The following is a 21,296-nucleotide window of genomic DNA, read 5'->3' as shown; positions in this document are numbered from 1 at the left end:
AACTCAGACTTTTACCCAAGCACCATCTCCCAAAAAAGTGACAACTGAAACCTCTTTCAACATCTCCATCCACAACTGCGCCACTCACCTAGTTATTCAAACCTAGGACTCAGCCTCGCGCCTCCTCCTTCCTTATTTCCCAACCCACTCCATCAGCACTTACATATTTTAAAGTGCTCCAATAGCCTCGCACTTCCTAGAGTGGGTAGTGAAATCTTTCACTGAACCTGCATTGTCTGGCCTCTGTTAGCGCCTCTAACTCATCACCCAGCTCAGAGGCCCTTGTTCTGGACAGCTGTGTCTGGCCGTTCGGCCCATTTCTGTGACCCTCGCGTGGGATGTTGGCTGTCTTCTGCTCTTGGGGTGTTCTTCTCATTCCCCTCATTATACTTTTCCCCTTGATTTATTTTTATTTATTGTTAGGTCCTACCTAACTCAAATTATTTCCTCAAGGAAGTTCTCTTTGACCACCCAGGAAAGGAAAATTCCTTCTATTAAATGTTTTTTATAGTACCATTAACCTCTTAGTGAAACACTTATCTCTGCCACAATCTGACATTAATTTCTGTGACTGAAAATTTAACTAATCAAGGGAGTTGCCTATCTTGTTCTCCCTGTACATCACTGTAAGGCCAATGCTAAGGTCTCAGGAAATGTTTGATGAGTGAATGAATGAATGAGTAAATTAATGAATGGAAATATAAATGAGCAGTTTACCTTTGAATGTTGATACTGACTGGAAATGAGCAAGGGAGACTCTTTTGGGGTCTTTTAGGGTTAATTAAGGTGACAGTTATACAGGCATACACCTGTAAAAAATTTGAGTCTACTTATACTTCTGGCCAAGACAAAAGTGACTGATGTTGGACATTTAAGCAGAAAAATTTTGTAAGTTTTAGCACAGTGATCAAACAAAAAAAAAGAAATAAAAGGCATCCACATTGGAAAGGAGGAAGTAAAACTGTCATTGTTTGCAGATAACATGATAGTGTACATAGAAAACCCTATAGACTCCACCAAAAAAACTACTCAACCTAACAAGTGAATTTGCCAAAACAGTTGGATACAAAATCAATATTCAGAAATCAAAAGCATTTTTGTATACCAACAATGAAATATCAGAAACAGAAATCAGGGGGAAAAAGTCTCATTTGCTATAGCAACAAGAAAAATAAAGTACCTAGGAATAAGCCTAACCAAAGAAGTAAAAGACCTGTACTCAGAAAACTACACAACACTGAAGAAAGAAATTAAGGAAGACACAAATAAATGGAAGCATATATTGTGTTCATGGATTGGAAGAGTTAACATCATCAAAATGTCCATACTACCCAAAGCAATTTATAGATTCAACGCAATCCTTATTAAAATACCAATGACATATTTCACAGACATAGAGCATATATTTAAAAATTTATATGGAACCATAAATGATCCTGAATAGCTGCAGCAATTTTGAGAAAGAAGAACAAAGTAGTAGGGATCACAATACCTGATATCAAACTATATTATAAGGCCACTGTAATCAAAACAGTCTGGTATTGGCATAAGAATAGACACATAGATCAATGGAATGAAATAGAGAGCCCAGAAATAAACCCATGTCTCTGTGGTCAATTAATATTTGACAAAGGGGGCAGGAATATAAAATGGAGTAAAAATAGCCTCTCCAACAAATGGTATTGGGAGATCTGGACAGCTACATGCAGAAAAATGAAATTTGACAATCAACTTACACCACACACAAAATAAACTCAAGATGGATGAAAGACTTAATTATAAGTTGCGACACCATAAAAGTCCTAGAGGAGAACACAGGCAGGAAAATCTCAGATACTCCATGTAGCAATATTTTCACTGATATGTCCCCTAGAGCAAGGGACATAAAGGGAAGAATAAACAAATGGGACTTCATCAAAATAAGAAGCTTCTGCACGGCTAAAGAAACCTTCACTAAAATGGAAAGGGAACCAACCATATGGGAAAATACATTTGCCAGTGATACCTTGGACAAGGGTTTGATCTCTAAAATACATAAAGAACTCACACGACTCCACTCCAGGAAGACAAACAATCCACCTAAAAAATGGGCAAAGGACCTGAACAGACACTTCTCCAAGGAGGACATACAGAGGGCCCAGAGACATATGAAAGGATGCTCAGTATCACTAGCTATCAGAAAGATGCAAATTAAAATCTCAGTGGGATACCATTTCATACCAGTCAGAATGGCCGTCATAAACAAATCAACAAATAACAAGTGCTGGTGAGGCTGTGGAGAAAAGGGAACCCAAGTGCACTGTTGGTGGGAACGCAGACTGGTGCAGCCACTGTGGAAAACAGTATGGACTTTCCTCAAAAAACTAAAAATGGAACCGCCTTTTGACTCAGCAATTCCACTGCTGAGATTATACCCTAAGAATCCCAAAACACCAACTGAAAAGAACCTATGCACCCCAGTGTTCATAGCAGCACAATTTACAATAGCCAAGAGCCAGAAGCAACCTAAGTGCCCATCAGTAAATGAAAGGATGAAAAAACTGTGGTACATTTACACAATGGAATACTATGCAGCAGAAAGAAAGAAGGAAGCCCTACCCTTCATGACAGCATGGGCGGAACTGAAGAGCATTATGCTAAGTGAAATAAGCCAGGGGGTGAAAGACAAATACCATATGATCTCACCCATAAGTGGAACTTAATCAAGAAAACAAACAAACAAGCAAAATATAACCAGAGACACTCAAATAAAGAACAAACTGACAGTAACCAGAGGGGAGGGGGATAATAGGGGAAAGAAGGGGAAGGGTTGTCAAGGAACACGTATAAAGGACCCACGGACAAAGCCAGAGGAGGGGTAGGATTGAGGGTGGGAGGGGGGATGGGTGGGGTGGGGGAGAGTGGGGGGGGACGTGGGGACAACTGTAGTTGAACAACAATAAAAAAATAAAATAAATAAAAAAATTTATAAAACAATTGAGACACTGAAAGAAAAAGAAACAACTCAGACATTGGACAACAGGTAGAGAAAGCAAGCCAGTGAGGTAAACTCTGTGATTGTCTCAGCTTTCGGCCCGAAGTCACTTTCTGGACATAAGGAAGGAGACCCAAGGAGAGTGTGGCAAGTTTGCTGAGCTTAGGAGAGAGAGGTGGTTGCTTGAGAAAGCAAAGGAAGCTACAGCTGTGCGTAAGTGTTAAGTCCAAAGCTAAGTCCTAAGCTCTGCACATGTAAAGTGAAACACTACCAGGCTGTGCCCTACCAACCCCCCAAGAAAAAAGAACTCCAAAAGCCCCAAAACCAAAACAAAAAACTGCAGGTTGTAAGTGGAACAATTCCCAGAGTTCACATAGCATAGGGAGAGGGGAGATGTTTAAATTACGATCAGCTAGAGTGAAGACACCTTGCTCAACATCTGGGGCCTTCAGCTGAGACCCCGCCTGTTGCACCTTGACATTAGAGCTAAACTGGCTTTGGTTTAAAGCTGCTCTAGATACTGTACTGAGGCTTGAAAACAAGCCTTGATGGGATAAGCAGTCTGCAAGTAATCTTGCTGGCTGTCAAAACAGATGCCAACCAACACACCGTAAAGGAAGAGAACACAATCCAGACCTCTATCCCACTCCAAACGGTGAAGTCACAGTGACCAGCATGCAATCAAAAATTGCTAGATGTTCTAAGAAACAGAAAAATGTGACTCATGACCAGAAGGAAGAATCAGTCCCTAGAAACAGACCCAGACCTAACAGGGATTATGAAATTAGCAGACAAGGACTTTTAAAACAGCTACTTAAAATATGCTTAAATAAAGAAAACTTTAATGTGATGTGAGAAAAATCAAAACTATACAAAAGTATCAAACTGAACTTTCAGAAATGAAAAATTCAATATCCAAAATGAAAAACTCGCTGGCTAGGCTTAAGAGAAAAGTTATAGAAGACAATATCAGCAAGCTTGAAAACATAGCAATAGGGGCAATCTAAACTTCAGGGAGCAAACTGAAAAAAAAAAAGGCAGCGTCTTGGGCATCTTTGGGACAAAATCAGGAAGCCTAACACATGTGCAGTTGGAGTTTTAGGCAAAAGGGGGTCAGGGAGAAGAGAAAAACTTTTGAAGAAATAAGGCTAGAAATATGTGTTAATTCACTCAATGTAAACTACGTCTAAACAAAAAAGACTCCAGACAATAAAATAAACGCAACCCTGCCTTGTCTTTCTCTGCGTTGTTCGATCGCACGTGGTCCTGTCTGCCTAGACGGCCCTCCCTACTCACCCCACCTGCCAAACTCCTTTCCGTCCCGCCAGCCCCCAACTGCCCATTCCAGAGACTCCCTGAATCCCACAGAAGCCTGCGCCTCTCTGGGGCACCCCACAGCTGGAACACGCCATTGCAATATACCTCCGTCTGTGTCTGTCTCCCTGTTCAGACCTTGTGTGGCTTCCTCTGGGGCAGTGACTGTGATCGGCAAGTGGTGGAACAGAGGGAGAAGAAGGAAGGAGACTATAAAGAAGTGGGAGGGAGAGGGAGGGATGGTCGGAAGCTGAGGGCCAGGCTCTGTTGACTCACCCACCCCCGGGACTTTGAAGCAGGCTGCCAGTCTGAGTGAGGACGGGGTTTCCCAAGCTTGGTTAATTGTCGAGAGAAACTGTGGCCTTATTTAAACTCAGATTCCCAGACCCCACCAAGAACGACTGAGTCAGACTTCCCAGGAAAAGACAAGATTTGGGAGTGAGGGGACCGGGTCATCATCTGGGGACAATCTCTGCTCTTGCCCCAGAGAGAAGCTCTCCCAAGGCTACCTCCCGCTCTGAGCTCCTCAGTTCCTGGGGCCTCAGGGCCGCCCGGAAAGCCAAGGCCTGTGTCTCTTCCAATTTATTGCTGGAACAGCACCAAAGCAGGAGCATGTCCCCATCCGAGGTCCCATCAACATGGAGCCTTCTCTCAAGTCCACGCCTCCCCACGGATCCTCTCCTGCCAAGCCCAGCCCTCCCTAGACTCTTCCTTTCCTGACTAGAGTCTCCCTTGCCGACCCCCCTCATCCGCGTGCTTCTGTCCCATTGCTGGTTTATGGAGCCCTTCATATCACCTTTTAAATCTGCCTACAACCTTATACCTGTTTCTTTTAAATTATTTAAAAATTTCACCTCGGTTAACCGTTCACTGTGGAGCAGATTGCGAGCCTCCAGGCCGGACGTTGGGGGATGTCACCTTAACCACCTTCAGAGGACCGGGACCTAGCGATGCCTGGCGTGGACAGGCCTGCCTGTGTCACTGGAGAAGTGGCCCCCAGAGCTCCCTGCCACCTCCTTGGTGCACCAGGGCTCACTGCTAGCCTGCCGGGGGGGGGGGGTCGAGGTGGGGAGCGGGGTTAGAGTCCCTTAGGACTCTTGGCTGATTTCATTTGCTCTTGGTAGGTTTTGGCAAGAGGCCGCTTTTCCAACATTATAGGGCAGCTGGGCCCCCTGCCTCAGATGGGCTCTTCCTCCTGAAGGCCCCTTCCCCAGCCCAGTCCGGGACGCTGAGACCCCCTCCGTCACAGCACACTGAGGGAAGCAGCAGCCAAGGCTACCTGTGCTGAGATGCGCGCAGCTTTCACGGAGGGGCACCCTGCAGATGCCCCTCCCTCATCCTGGGTGCCTTTAACAGGCATCACGGATGGATGCAAAGTGGTTCCCATGCATGACATCATTTAATCCCCCAATACCCTGCAAGGTGGATAGGATGACCCTCACTTCGCAGAGAGGAAGAGCTCAGGCTCAGGTGCAATGAAGTGCCTTGCCTAACGCCACAAACCGAAGGCGTGGCAGCGCTGGGATGTGAACTTCAGCCTGCCTGGCTCCAGGGCCTCCCACGGCCTCCGGCCTCTTGAAGCTCTGGCCAAAGTCCTTAAAATGAAAGGCCACTCAATGCAACACTATATCGTGGGCTTGAGCCTGGAACAGACCAAAGGGTATTAGTGAGAAAACTGTTGAAATCCAAAGAAAGTTCAGTTAATAGTCACTTACAAACATTGGTTTTTATGTTGTGACAAATGTCCCATGGTTATGTGAGCTGTTCACTTTGGAGAAACTGCCTGGGGGCTGCAGAAACTCTGTACCATCTTCACAACTTCTCTGCAAATCTAAACTTACTCTGAAATTTAAACATTTATTTAAAAGAAGAAGGAGGAGGAGGGGGAGGGGAAAGCAAGCTCAGTCATGAGGCACGTAAGTCATGTACACATTCTCACCTTGACCTAAGACCCAGGGGGTCGGGGCAGCGACACCTGTGGGCTCGTAGGCTGAACAGTCTCTCTCAGATGCTCTCAGCCCACCGTGCGGACCCACATGGTGACAAACCTGGCCCTTTCCAGTTCTTTCCAGATCTCCTCAAGGAGAATGTCTCAAGTTGATGCCAGCGGACTTGACCGCTGTTGCCTGCTGCTAAATTGCCTTTCTTTTTTGGGGGGGGGGGTAATTGGGATGAAATTTGATTTTATTTCAGAACCCCAAACACCACTTCATTTTCAAGCACATTTGGTAAAACTCCCGGAAACATGAGAACAAGAGACAGTAGATGGATGAGCCTCAGAGATATCTCTGTGGCGCCTCTTAACTCAAGGAAGGCAGAGAAGCCAAAGACTCTCAGGCCCTCAGAAAGAAGGTCACTGGCTAATTTTTTTTTTTCAATGAATTTAATGGGTTTAAATAAATAGTATCTTTCATGGTTATTGAGGATGCAAAATTCAAAAGGCACAGAACTAAGGGTAGACAGAGAGAAGTCCCCCTCCTCGCCCCGGGCCGCATGCTGCCTCTTTTGCCATCCCTGGGGGCTCCCAGTGCAGCCAGCTCTCTACCTTGTCTGAGTTTGTTAGTGTGTATATAACCACGTCTGTGAGCATCGTCTCCCTGTCTCTTTGCCTTTTTTTTAATCCTCACTAGAAGATATGTTTATTGATTTTAGAGAGAAAGGGAGGGAGGGAGGGAGGGAGAGAGAGAGAGAGAGAAATCAATGTGATAGAGAAATATTGGTCGCTTGCCTCCTGTTTGCACTCCGACCTGGATCAGACCGCTTTGTGCACAGGATGATGCCCCACCCAATGGAGCGGCCTGGCTAGGGGGCCCTTTGGTTTTTACGCGATACTATTATCATGCAACCTGCACCAACTACTCTCAGCCCAGTGCTGTTTGAGTTTCAGACCTTTGCCAATTTAAGCTAAAGCATGTTATCTCATTTTAGTTTTATCTATTTTTCAGTGGTGGCTGCCATTCAATGTAACGATGCGGCGCCGGCCTCAGGCCCGGGACTGCGGCGCTGGCCGCCTCGGTGCCGTTTACTCACCGGAATGGGTTAGTTGTGTGCATTTTTCCAGTTAGCTTCTATCTGTGATACGTTTCCTGGGTTTTGATATGATCTGTTTAGACAAATTTCTTTTGTTTTTCTAAAGTTGATGGAAAGATCAACCTTGGACAAATAATAGTACAAAATTGATGAGGATTTGGCCGTGGTCACAGTAGTAGTTCCAGAATGAAGGAAGCTCGGGGAACCGAGCAGTAATGAGGAACATGTCTCCCAAAGAGAAAGGGTGCCACGCACCCCTATTGTCACGCTGGAGTGCTTAGCAGGGTGGGAAACACTGCCCCGTCCGGGCCGGAGGGGGAGGAGGCCAGCCACGTGGCTCCGAGCTCTCGCCAGGCTTTTCTGTGCCTGGCACACTCCCTGGCACATAGCAAGTGCTCAATAAATACCTGCCAGCTAAACGAACGCACGGAGAAACAAGTAGATGACGTTTTGGAGCCAGCTCCATCATTTCCGACATAAGCGCCCAAGTGCTGTCTGAGCTGGGGGGCAGCCCCATCGTTGCACAAATGGGAAACAGAGCCCAGAAGGAGAGGGTACTGGCCCAAGCCACACAGTCAGTGCCTGGGAAAAGCAGGGGCAGGAAACAGGACATCTCGCCTGAGACTACCCTTACCAGTACACCAGCCTGTCACCTCAGGTGCGTGCCCACGTGAATGAGCTCATCCTGGACAGACAGAAAGCCACCTCCGGATGCCCTGCATGTGCTCGGAAAGCCTTCTGCACAAAGGTCTCCTGCCTTTCGTGGAAAGTCAAGCTGCATCCCTCCAAAGGGGCCCTTGAACCCTGCCTTCTGATGTCGGGCACCTTCGTTCCTGGTTGGGGCCAACCCCTCTCCTATCATCAAGGACCCCCATGCCAGCGCAGCCCCCACTCCAGGCGCCGTTATGCAACAGAGACTGTGAAGAGTAGAATCACAGAATCTAGTGTTGCGGGGAGTGACGCCTCCCCAGCGAGGCCGACCTGGCCACCACCAACGCCGCCAGCACCTCTGATCGCCCTGACCTGCTTTGCCGAATGGTCTTTATCACCCTTGTTGTTTATTGCCTGCCTGGAACATCCGCAAGAGCGAGGAGCTTTGTATGCTTTGTCCACTGACATGTCTCCGCCCCTCCCTGGCTCAGAGACTGTATCCACTCAGGAAATACTTGCTGCATGAATGGACAAAAGTCCCGAAGAGTCCCTGCTCTGTGGCTTCCTAGCTGATCTTCAGTCTTCTCATCAGTCGAATGGAATGGTCACACTAACTGGAAGGGTGGGTGGCTCACGGCGTTGAGAAAGCACCTCTTCAGGGCCGGGCACCGGGAGGCATTCAGTGAGCTGGTTACAGCAAAGTCCAGTCCATTCATTTGTTCATCCGGTCAGTCAGTCCACAAACATGTGGCCTGGGAAGGTTCGTAGACGGAGGAGGATGAGTAACACCTAAGAGGAACTGGTGGGCGTGGGAGGGAACAGGGACCAGCGGAGCATCTTGGTGGGGTGTGGGGAGGAGGGACGGCATATGCAGGGGCCGGGAGGTGGCCGAGCAGAGGGTGTGTTTTGCAGACTCCCGTGACAAAGCAGGCATGCAGCCTCCCCTCCCAGAGGAGAGGAGGGCTCTGAGGGGCTGGCCGTGTCTGCCACGTCGGTGATGGCTGCGGCAGTCTTCTTTTTCAACAAACACATATCGAGCACGTCTCCCGCGACATGCACTGGCCTGGGCCAGAGGGACATTTATATCACGTTGGGTCACGCTCCAACTAAACACCTGCAACAGCTCATCCCAGCTCGTCAGCTACAGACCGCCAGGCTCCTTGTGGCCCACGAGGTCCCCACCTACCCCTCCAGCCTCGCTGCTCCCTCCCTTTGCCTTATTTTGGTGCTCTGGCAATGTTAACCTCCAGGTCGTTGTCCAGCCCTCCTTCCCACCCCAGGGCCTTTGCCCGTGCTGTTCCCTCAGCTTGATGGGGCCTCTCTGCTTCCCCCACAAAGTTTTCCCCCTCTTTTTTTTTCTCAGAATTTTTTTCTATAGTGAAGAATGAAACTCTAGCTATGAAGGAGGAAATCAATGGGAAAAAATATTTAAGATGTGCAACAGCCATTTTTTGAATAAAGTGAGCTAAAAGGAAGATGAATAAACCACGACAGCTTAGGCTCAATTTCTATTTGAGAGACCAACAGGTATTTCATTATATATTTTACTTTGAATTCTCACCTGAGGATATGTTTAAAGAGAGGAGGTGGGGGGAGAGAAACATTGATGTGAAAGAGAAACACCTATGTGTTGCCTCCTATATGTGCCCCAACTGGGGATCGAACCCGCAAACTTTTGGACACTCCAACCAACGGAACCATGCAGCCAGGGTGGAAGACCAACCGGTATTTGAGGTATTATTAACTACACTGGGAAAAACACATGAATATGCAGTTTAAATTAATATCTATGGTTTGAAGGCAGATAAGCTCCCCACATTCAGAGGTCTTCCCGGTATCACATGCTGAAGGCTTGCCTGAGCCCTCAACTGGGTCAGACCCGTCGGCTGCGGTTTTCTATGCAGACGCCCATCCTCTTCCCTCGTGCCCCTTGGAGTTCCCTGTCATAAACTGATGTGTGCAGTTACTCCCTCCAAGGCTCTTTCTCCCCCTGGACGTTAACTCCTGGAAGGGAGGGGCCAGGTCTGTCGGTGAGAGCAGCTGGTCCAGGGACGGCTGCCCCATGAGTCACCGAGTCACTCAGGGTTGATTGCAGCCCACGCGGGGGTAGAGGGAAAATTCAGACCCAGGAGCCGTCACAATGCATGGAGATGAGTGCTTTACCGAAGGCTGCTTGGAAGATGCCGGAAGTAGAGACAATCCCATGAAGAGGTCATGATGGACCGGGTGTTAAGGGATGAATAGGAGCTCATTAGGCAGATGGCAAGCATTCCGAGCAACGGCAAAGGCAAATGCCCAGAGCGCAGCCTTTAGAAAGCAGCTGGCAGCCCCAGGTGGTGGGAGATCAGGACAGCGGCTCTGCTGAGTGTCTCCCGCGTGCCAGGCATGCCTTCTCTGCCACCTTATGGGCCCCTCAGAGTGCCTCAGCCCCATGGGGTCGACATTATTACCATCTTTCAGTAAATGAGGGAGGGGCCGGGACTCAGAAGGGTTAAATGACAAGCTTAAGTCACCCGGCTACCAAGTAAGTGGCTCTCCTTACAGTCTGTTGCATATATTGCTGGTTGCATATGTTGCAGACCCGAGACAATGACTCAGGGTTTCCATGTTCATCGGGTGCCTCGCCCCCACCGCAACCCTCTCAGGTTGGTGCAGTGGAAATGGTTGCAAAGTGCTCTGCGGGGACTCCCAGCCTTTGTCCTACCTGTGTGTCCCCTGTGCAGGGTCCTCACCTCCTTCGGCTTCCCATTTTCTCCAAGGGGGGCTGCTGACTCTGGGGCTTCCTGACCTGAGCACTTACCACCAAGACTAGCCGCAACCCTCCCCACCGCGCCTTTTCTTCCAGGCCCGGAGCGGGGGCGGGGCATCGCGTCTCCAGGGCCCTGCCGGTGCCCGGGATGGAGGAGGAGGCGCCTGCTGAACACACCTGTGCCCAAGTGAGCTGGGCAGCAAACTTTGGAGAGGAGCTGAAGCATGACCAGCCACAAACCCCGGTCCATGCAGGATCCCCCTCCGAAGGCCTGTAGCTTAACCAGGAGGCCACAAGGAAGCCACTTCATCTCTCTGAGTCTCAGTTTCTATATCTGCACTGGAAACGACAGTGCCCCTTCCTCGGAATCTAAGTAGCCCCAGGAGCATTGATGTCCCCTAGTGGTCATAGGCAGGCCCTGCAGGGCCATGTTTTCCGGAGCAGGTGCATGGATCCCATTCATTCTTTTTTTTCCTTTGAATTTATTGGGGTAACAATGGTTAATAAATTATATAGGCTTCAAGTGTACAATCCTATAATACATCCCCTGTATATTGTGTGTTCTCCACCCCAACTCAAGCCTCCTTCCATCACCACTTATCCCTCCTTTACCCTCTTCTGCCCCTTCCACCCCCTTTCCCTCTGGTCATCACCAGGCAGTTGTCTGTGTCTATGAGTGTTTTTTTTTCTTAAATCCCTTCACCTTTTCCAATGCCCTCCCCTCTGACAGCTGTCAATCTGTTCTCTGCATCTATGAGTCTGTTTCTATTCTGCTTGGCATCTTGTTCATTAGATTCCACCCCTAAGTGAGGTCACAGGGCACTTGTCTTTCTCTGGCTGGCTTATTTCACTGAGCACAATACTCTCCAGGCCCTCTTCTGCTGAGCTGGCTGGCAGGTCCGAACGCCAAGCTCTGCTTTTTGTGCTCTGGAGTCAGACAATGCTGGCATGGACCCCTAGCTGCTGCCACTCTAGGTGGCTTCCTTCTAATGCTAGACCAGCCCGACCCACTGGGATGCCAGGGCTGGGCCCAGAGGTCCTGCAGGGATCCCCTGGGGAAGATGACTCTGTAGTTCACATGCTGAAGACCCACAGCCAAGGGCTTACAAAGGTGCACAGACTTTTCTAAAGCAGTGTGCTGGTTGTCTCGGAGCCCCAGAGCGGGGCACGGTGGTCCTGGCCCCAGAAACACAGAAACAGGGACTTGGGGCAGGTGTGTGGCGTTTCCAAAGACACTCCATTCCTAAGATTTGAACCTGGGTCTCTCTCCCTCTGAGGGCCAGGCTTGCCTTGGCTCACAACTTCCTCAAATCATCCACCAACAGTCAGCAGACCTGCGGAGGGTGTTTATTAAACCACAGAACTCCTCTTCCCCCCAAGGGGAGAGAAATCGCTGCCAGCCAAGGGGGTGGGGGTGGGGCGTGTGATCCCAGCACTTCAGCAGGCAGGGAGGGGGCGCAGCACGGAAGTCCAGAGCCCCGCGGTGCTGCCCTTCAGACTACGGCCTTGGGGGCTCAAGACGTGGGAGGAGATTAGAATGTGCCCGCGGTCTCAGTCCCAGGGAGCTGCTACGTTGCCAGCCATGGCTGGGGTCCGCGGCAGACGGGAATTCCTTTTCATGTGCCCGTGGGATTGCTGATCTTTCCCAGGAAGAGCACGGTGGATGAGTTGTTCTCCACAATCATTATCAGAAAGGGTCTGTTCAGCTTGAAAACTAAGGGCCTCTCCATGGGCAGCGTCTCCATCCCAGAGCCAGCGGCACCCTCTGTGCCCTTCTCGTCCATCCTCAGCTTAGCCTTGTGCACCGCCTGCGGGAACGGGAGCGAGGTCAGCGTTCGCCATGCCACTGGGAGGCCGCGGGTGAGCCGGGGACACGAGGGGCTCAGCCAGGGGGAAGCCTCGCCGAAGCTGCCCAGCATGGCCGTGCCAGCCGGGGCCAGCCTGGCGGGGCCTCCAGTCCCCTGCCATCCTCAAAGGACACACAACAAGCAGAAGCAGCATAAAGAAAAAAATGATGCGTAGGGCGTCAGCTATGGGGGTGGAGCGGGGTCCAGGAATGGAGTGGGGTTTGCTCCCCTCCCTGGGAATCACAGGGAAGCGTCCATGGTTACAATGGCCAAAAGTGTCTAGAGAGAAGGGAGGTGGGGGTCCTGCCCTGAGGCCTCCAGCCCCCGCCACCCTCCGTTCACCTGCCCGGTAGATGGCTGGTGGAGGACTGAGAGGGACCCAGATTCCAGGCTGGCTGGGGGGGACGACGTGGACCCCAGGTGCACCCCAATACCATCAACATCCGTGACTAATTGATTCACCCTGGGGCACTGATGGGCTTCTGTGAAATCACTGACACATTTCATCCCAGCCTACAAAATTCTAACCATTTTGTAGCGGGCCCAGAGCCATCGTTCCCAGACAGACTCACGGCTGTCGGCACACCTAATTGAGGAGGGGAAGCAAGCCCTTGAACGCCATCCATAAAGGCCTACAGGAAAGGGGTAGCGGGCACTGAATACTTATAAGACGTCTCTGGCAGGAGAACTTAAAAGCAAGGCGATTCTATTAACTCCTTTTCTTCCTCTTGCAAACTGAAAGGTAAATCTGAATCGTGATGACTGCCAGCTCAGCTAGGCAACTTGGATCCCTCCCTGGCTGGCATGACCTTCGCGCTGGGCCCCAGCCAGTCCTCACCAGCCACCAGCCTTTGGCCGTGCTGCCCCCTAGTGGAAGATCCTCCCGCGCCCAATTCTGCTGGTTGAAATCTCTCCCCCTTCAATTTTCATTTAACCTGAAAGTAGGGTTGCTAGATAAAATACAGGACATCCAGTTAAACTTTATTTTCAGATAAACAATGAATGTTTTAGTGTCAGTATATCTCCTGCAATAATTAGACATACCTATACTAAAAAAAAAAAATCATCATTTATCTGAAATTTGAACTGAACTGGGTGCCCTGTATCCTGCTGCTAAATCTGGGGACCCTACCCCTAGTCTTTTCCTCTGCTTGTCCCCAACAGGCAGGAGATCAGCCTTGCGGGAGACCACAGGCCCTTTGCTTGTTCATCTCTTAATCAGTAGACCACGTTCACAACTCACTCCTAACGGGCCTGTGACGTCTTTCAGTGAGGGTCTGAGCCACCCCTAGACCCGGTCTGGGCTGGATAAACATCCTGGACCTTGATCAGTGGGTTATTTGATGGGGTTGACTTCCAAACAGTACCAGGAGTTTGGTTCTAATATTAAAGACTGAAAACATGAGGCTTGGGGAGGCTCATGATTCCCCCAGAGCCACGTGGCTGGTAGGGGCAGAGCTGGATTCGAACTAGGCCTGAATGGCGGGTGGGATCCGGCGTGCTCAGCTGCTGTGACAGTGACTCTGGCCCGGGGCTATTTGGAGGCTCCCTGTCGGGGGTCGGGGGGGGGGGCGGTGGGAGTGGGGTGGGAGCAACGCCCAGGCCAAGCTGGCTCACCTCGCCCACTTTCAGGCTTCGATTCGGGACGATCCGGGTGAGGTCGCCATGCTCCTCAAAGATCTTGGTGATACCCAGGGAGGAGAGAATCTTCTTGAGGTCGTAGGTGCCCAGGATGGAGAACCTGGGCAGGGACACGTCCACAACCCTAGGGAGTGGGAAGGGACAAAGGTGAGCAGCAAGGGTCTATGCTTTTCCAGGGTAGGCCCCCGGGTAGACAGTGAATGAGACATTTGTCCTCCCAGCCCTAAAGGTCTCCGACTTTCTCTTGATCCACAGAACAAGGAGGGTTCCTGAACCCTTCAAAACACCCGGGTTCTCTGAGCTGTCTCTGCTTCTTATCGAGCCTGCTCTGAGCCTTCATCCTTAGAAACGTTGTCACGTCCCTGCCGTCTCAGGGCCTGTTCAGCTGCAGCCGCTGAGGTCTCCCCACCGCCATTCCCCAGTCCCGAGCTAGTCGTGACCCCAACAGGCCTGATGCTAGAGGCAGCAGGGCCCCGAGCGCTTCTGAGCCAGGCAGAGCTGTTGGAATCCACTCTGCCTCTCATGAGCTCTGTGACTGGCAGCAACGGTCCCTAAGCGACTTGTGTGAATGTGATGGGGACAGCCATGCCACCATGGGTCAGTGAGAGCACTGGTGCGGGCGCACCGGGCGGGACTTGGCTTGGCCGCTCTGCCCGGGGCCTGTGGTCAGGCAGCCATGAGGCACATGGGGGCCCTGCATTGCTGTCCTCCTGGCCCCGGACCCCATTTCTTCTTGCCTGTCCAAGCCCCCATTCCCGCCTGTTTCGTTTCTCCCCTGCACGCTCTGTAAGGGTGTCTACTTGGCCATTCTTGGGATCAGAGCACCTGCTGTAATAACCCCTAACCTAAAAAACAAAAGCCAACACATCTCCGCAGGCCCTGAGTCGCCGCCCCAGTGTCCTGCCCACATCTCTTCTTTCATTCACAGCAGAAGTCGTATCGGCCAGTGAGCTCCACGTCCTCCCATTATTGCCTCAACCTACGCTAATGAGGGGTTGTCCTCCACATTCTACTGAAGCAGCTCCTTCCGGGGTCTCCACCGACCTCTGCTTGCTGGATACAACAGTGAACACTCAGAGGCCAGCACGAGGCAGCTGACCCGTTTTCCATCTCGAAGCACTCCAAGTCCATGCCCACCCGCTTTCTGCTTCCTTCTCGGCCACGCCGTCTCTCACCCTTTGCTCCTCCACCTCGTCACCTGTCTCCTCGCTCTGATGCTCCAAGCCTCAGCCCTTAGTCTTCTCTCTTCTGTCTTTTTTCCCTCCCTGGGGACCTCATGCAATGTCATAGCTTTAACTATCAGAGACAGGCCCAATGCCTCCCAAACTTACCTTTCCACTCAACCATACCTCCATTGGGCAAGTATTTATGAGGTGCCTACAGTGTACCAGGGGCTGTTCTAGATGCTTAGGGGCATCTGTGAACAGAACAGGGAAAAATCCATGCCCCTGAGCTTGTACTTTAGCAGGAAGACAGACACTAAAATCAACAGAATGAAAAATGGACATGGCATTGATACAAAGACAGGTGATCTGTGTATAAAAAGGTCACATATGATACGGAAAAAATACAGCTTGACTATGGGAATGAGGAATGCTGAAGTCAAGGGAAGATTTGAGCAAACTTGGACCAAGGCAAAGGAGAGAGGCAAGTTGGGTTTTTTTGTTTTGTTTTGTTTTTTTAATTTTCTGAGTGGAATGGGGAGCCACTGCAGGGTTTTGAACAAAGGAAAGGCTGGTCTAGCTTAGGGTGTAGAAAGATCATTTCCTCCATTCTGTTAAGAATGTGCTGTTGGTGGTGAAGGGCAGGGACCAGAGTTGATGCTGGGAGACCATTTGGAAGTTAGCGCCGCAGTTAGATGCTGGGAGTCCTAGAGATGCTGGGAAGTGACCGGACTGAGACATGTTCTCAAGTGGGGCTGATAGGGTCCCCTGCCAGACTGAATGAGGGGCTGGAGAGAAGAGAGTGGTCACGGAGGACCCCAAGGTTTTTAACTTGAGCAGCCGAAAGGGCGGTGTCACCACCGAAGGAGACAGAAGCTTGAGGAGGTTCCTTAAGGGGAACCAGCGTGGATACGTTGGGACAGAGATCATGGGAAAGCAGACAGGTGTGTGACCTTGGAGCCGGGGAGAGAGAACTGAGACTAGGGATAGAATAACGTGGCAGGTAATACAGGCAGCACGAACACTCCGAGCCCGGTGTGCGCGTGGAGGGGGTGAATATCCACGGAGAAGAGGCCTGAGGAGTGAGCCTGTGGCACTCCATAGGGAGCTGGGGCGGGGGCAAGCCAAGGAGGCTGGGAAGGAGGGGCTGAGGGGGTGAGGAAATGGTGCGGGCCTGGAAGCCAGGCGAAGAACACCTCTGAGGGAGGTGGGGGGTCCCCTGCGTCAAGCACAGCGGATGGGCTGAGGAAGACAGGCCTGGAGCTGTCTCAGCCCCAGGGATGCCCTCAGGACCCCGGGCAGTGAACGGCTGGTGGAGGTGAGCACCGGCAGCCGACTCAGCACAGGGGTCGGAGAGAGGCTGGGAGGAGAGAGCTGTGGACAGTGGGTAGAGGCCCACTGCTGCCAGGTATTTACCTGCGGGGAGTGGGGGGCAAAGAAACGGAGCAATGGTGGGGGAGGTGGGGCCAGGAGAAGATTGTTTTGTGATGGGAGAAATGATAGCATCTTCCTATCCGATGGGAATGGTTCAGTAGAGAGCGAACCCATTTGCTGATGCTAGAAGGGAGAGGGAGAGCTTCTGGGGCGATATCCCTGAGTCATGAGAGGAGGAGATTTCAGTGCATAAATGGGGAGACTGGCTTTAGTTCATGTCAAAACAGGAAAAGGGAAGACGTGGGGCCAATGCTGCAAGGTGGCTACAGAGGTAGGTAGAGGCGTGATGGGGAACCGGGGGTGGGAGTGGACCCTTGGGACTTTTAACAGGAAAATGGGCACTTCAAGGTCATCAGCAGTTTGTGCCTCCTACTGGTGGACTTTGGATTGGCCTTTGGGGAAACCGAGCCTTTCCTTGGGGGGATCTGCCACAACAAGACAACACAAAGCAGGGGTCTGTCTGATGCACAGCCCCAGGCTGAAGGCGGCCACCCCTGGCCTGAATTCCTAAGGGTGCTGGGCACGTGCCCATTGGCATGTGCCTTTTAGGAGTGTGTCTGTTGGCTTGCTCATGTCTCCTGGGGAAAGGGTGCATGTTCTCTTCAGCTTGGCCTAGGCCTTCTGGTCAGGAGGGGACCTGCCCTCTTCGGTGAAGGACCAGAGGAGTGGTCTAGACTTGATGAGTTGTGCCCTAGACCACATGAGGTCACAGGGCAGGGAGGTGGGCCTGTCACGTTCTGATGGAATGTGCTTCCCCGCCCCTACCCCCCGCCCCACTGGCGACCGCAGACAAGCGTACTTCCCTGAGTGGTGTTTCCCGTGAGGGCGTGGACTTGGCTTCTCTCAGACATTTGGGGCCATGCGTGACCGGGGAGGAGGGCCTGGCCTCGAGGGGAGGAACTCTGCTGTCCAAGTCCTCCCAGAGGGAGGCCTGGCCCTAAGCATGGAGATGCTGGGAGAGGTCCTCGTGTGGTGAGGGAGGTGGACTGGGAGGAGCCCAGGGGACATATTCTGGAAGAAACCTTAGGAGAGCCTGCACTTGGATTCCACAGGAAGCCGCTTCTGTGCCCTGTAAGTGTCCCTGGGCCTCTGTGGGGAACTTGGGTTCCATTATCCCCAAACCTCCCGTGAGGGCCGTGTTACCCTCAGGAAATCTCGCAGGGCCTGTGCTGCACTTGGGTGGAGAAGCAAACGGGGGAGCACGGACCCTCTCCTGAAACCAGAGAGATGAGGACAGTCCCCCAGAAACATCTGCGTATGGTAAGTCATGCCCTGGTGACAACCTCAGCTCCGGGGACTGAGGAGGGGCTCGGCCAGAGGACCGTGACACACCATGGCGGGCGCAGCCCCGTGGGACAGTGTCAGCGTGGACTTGGAGATGGGGATGGGCAAGAGCTCCGTAAATCTGGGACAGAGGAAGTAAAGAGAGTGAGAGGAAAGGGAGGAAGAAGGGAGAAGCCACATGCATCAGACCCCCCTCCTTACCTTTGCTTCATTAAATTTTTCCACCGGTCAAACGTGTCCGGCCCCAAGGCCTGCTCCACCTGCCTCATTTTGCCCTTCTCGGGAAGAATGAAGAGAGCCATGATGTTGTTGTAGTAGGGCATGGTCAGGACAGTGCAGGACAGCTGGTTGTCATGGCCAACTTCATACATGCCCCCGCGGAACATCATGGGCACCTTCACTGGCCTGTTTTCTTCCACAATGAAATCTTCCTCCTTGGTTAATTTTGGATTAAACTCATGTTTCCACCTGGCTTAAGATCGAAGAAGGACAAAGTGACGTGAGTGTCCTGAAGGGGAAGTGGTGACTGAGCCCAGCTAAGCACTGGCCCCTGCCTACGGGTTAGGTACTCTGGGCTATTGGGACAGGTCTCCGGGAATCCCCTTCTGACGACATTCCCTCAAGACTTCTGGCGGGGTGGGCTGGGACGTGGTTACCAGCTCCCCAAGAGCTTCGGAGAGCCCTAAACGCGGATTCTCCTGAGGGTGAGAAAGCCCGTGGGCCGTGTCTCAGCAGAGGGGACGAGATTATACTTAGTGCGGGCTATTGGGGTCTCATGTGAGTAAAAAATGCTCAGCTTTCTTCTAAGTCAGCCCCAGAGGAGCTGTTTTCACAGGGAACTAAGAAAAATGATGGGACAGTCTGCCCTTGGACGCCTGCTGAAGAGCAGTGAACCCTGAAAGCTGGGTGTTAGGACCCCTCCTTTTCTATCCTGAGGAGTCTTTGATGCTGCTGGGCATAAACTCAGACCTGGGTCTTTTTACACTTATTACCGTCAGAGTCCCCAGAGTTCAAGTTCTAGCTCTCTGGTTCTAGGTGGATAACCTTGACTTAATCTCCCTGGTGTTCAGGGTCCTTTTCTGCACAATGAGGATATTGATGGGCACCTCGTAGCACTGCTGTGAGACTGGGGAAAGGCAGCACAGCTTAGTGACTGTGTATAGTAAGTGCTGAGTGGATGCTAGTCATCATCAGCATTGTTGTCACCATTGATCTTGCCATAATCTCGGGGGTGTAGGGACTTAGGAAATTTCCGGATTCTCCTCTCTCCTGCTTTGGGTAGACTGAGATTTTAGTCTACCATTAGCACTCATTTCTTCTTCTGTTGCCATCAGTCTCCTGTGGATTTGGGGACTCCCAAACTTCCATACTCAGAATCATGTTGCTGGCAGTCTGGTGGTAATCTTGCCTGGCCTGAGGGCTATTGCCTCTGATTCTTATCCACACTGGCCAACCTTTGTGTGTGCATGTAGATGTGTATGGTGGTGCAATGATGCTTGGATTTAAGAATATTATTCCACCTTCTTTTTCAGTCTCTAATCCTCAGACTTCGGAATCTACCAGGTTTGATAGGAGACCAAGGCACCCACCAAAGCGATCATCACCACCATCATCCACAACACCTTCTCCAGCCTGGGTGTCTACTTGGACTGACGGAATGTCCCTTGGGCCAAGAAAAGTGGGTTTTAGTCCTGACTTTGTAACTGACTGGCTTTGTAACTAAGTCAATTAATATCTCTCTGAATTTCACTTTCCTTTTCTAAGAAATGAGGAAGAGAATGTCACTGCAACTTCTACAACCAATGTTGCATTAGGATAATCAGTAATAACAGAAATGCACCTGTGGAGAATAATTTAGACCTCACAAAGTGCATTTTGCATACATTTTTCACTGTGAATATCAATGACTGCCCCGTGACTTATGTAGCAAGGTGCTCATTTTGCACATAGGGAAAGTGAGTCCCCGAGAGACTAATAATCACTTATGAACTCAAGGCCACAGAGCAAGCAAGTGGCCAACCCTGGTTTTTAATCCAGGTCTACTGGTCATGCTATCTTTCCCATGCCAAGCTGTTCCAAGCCATACCTTGAAACAAAATACAGTTGACAAGAAGCATCACAGTGCCAGGATCTATATTCCTGATCAGGTTTTTGATTTTCCCCTGGGTTTTCTGACTGACATAGTCATTGATCTGCTTCTGGGCATTTTCCACATTTTCGAAGTTGGTGGGGATGCTCTTTGCATTGTACAGGTTCTTGGTGCTTGTCAGAAACCTCTTCTCTGGCCGCAGCCTGCGGTCAATGAACAAGATGTTCTCGAGGTCCAGCTGGAGGTTCTGGTTCTCCTGGTTCAGGCTGTGGATAAGGTAATGGAAACCCTCATGCAGTTCCTTCTCTGGCACATTCCTGAAGTTGAAACCCTGCTTGATCTCAGCCAGCGTGGAGTTCTGGGCACCCAGGCACAGCATGGAGAAGGCTGTAGAGATGCTTATGGGGGAGAAGAGGATGTTCTTGCTGGAGCTGGCGGAGGCCAGCTTCTCGTAGAGCTTGAAGCCGAAGTCCATGTTCCGCCTCACAAGGCGCTGAGCGGCCACCCTTCCCTTCCACTCTTGGGACCGGCTCAGGACTTCGTGATTCTTTGGAGGGAAAGGGGGCTTCTGAAGACCTTCCACAGCGAGGAGGCCAGCCAGGAGCAGACCCAGGCCCAGTGTGGGGTTCATGGTCCTTGGGGATTGTCCTGTTGAGTAGATCTGAGGTTAGTGGGGAGAAAAGAACAAAAGAATCCCATTGTCCCTATCTTATCCACAAGGAAGATCCGTGAAAGAAGTAATGCAGTGACAAGCGTGTGCTGTACGCTGTGGCTTATTAGTGCTTTGACATCCACTGTAGCATTTAACCTATACAGTCACCCCAGGGACAAGACATGATTGTCCCTGTTTCATAAATGAGAGGCCTGAGCATAGAAAACAGCTCTTGATTTTGTACCATCTTCCCCATCTTACGGCGACAGAATCTCAGTTCCTTTGCAGAGCTGCTCCCTCCACTCTACCGGATGACAATAAGAAAATGCCACAGTGAGGACGTGGGGCCCAGGGTAAGCCATCATAATACTTCATCCCCTGCCACAGCAAAGGGCAAAGAAACAAGACTGTACCACCAAATCAGATCAAGCAGCATCTTTCCCTGAGAATACATGGGCCTCCTAAGAA

At 50.9% G+C, this 21,296-nt stretch overlaps 1 protein-coding gene across 1 annotated transcript; it reads right to left on the bottom strand.

Moving 5' to 3' along the window:
* Positions 1-12,334: 12,334 nt before the first annotated feature.
* Positions 12,335-20,807, bottom strand: SERPINA12 (serpin family A member 12). The gene is made up of 4 exons (XM_054566957.1): positions 20,174-20,807; positions 18,289-18,559; positions 14,183-14,330; positions 12,335-12,526 (listed from the first exon to the last, which is right to left on the bottom strand). Exons 1-4 carry the CDS (start codon positions 20,805-20,807, stop codon positions 12,335-12,337), a joined length of 1,245 nt encoding a protein of 414 aa, XP_054422932.1.
* Positions 20,808-21,296: the final 489 nt, after the last annotated feature.

This window comes from Pteronotus mesoamericanus, unplaced genomic scaffold (assembly GCF_021234165.1).
Source record: "Pteronotus mesoamericanus isolate MK-2021 breed Mesoamerican mustached bat unplaced genomic scaffold, CSHL_Meso_final contig_182, whole genome shotgun sequence".
Classification (NCBI taxonomy): domain Eukaryota; kingdom Metazoa; phylum Chordata; class Mammalia; order Chiroptera; family Mormoopidae; genus Pteronotus; species Pteronotus mesoamericanus.
The sequence above is the reverse complement of the archived record's forward strand: the minus strand, read 5'-3'. Positions and strand labels throughout refer to the sequence as shown.

What these genes read in the sequence shown, in the direction of transcription:
- SERPINA12 (XM_054566957.1), bottom strand. Translation starts at nt 20,807, where the DNA reads ATGAACCCCACACTGGGCCTGGGTCTGCTCCTGGCTGGCCTCCTCGCT. An exon ending in AAAAATTTAATGAAGCAAAG is followed by an intron (nt 14,331 to 18,288) that starts GTAAGGAGGGGG and finishes CCCACTCCCTAG; the next exon opens with GGTTGTGGACGTGTCCCTGC. An exon ending in GAAGCCTGAAAGTGGGCGAG is followed by an intron (nt 12,527 to 14,182) that starts GTGAGCCAGCTT and finishes CCGTTCCCGCAG; the next exon opens with GCGGTGCACAAGGCTAAGCT.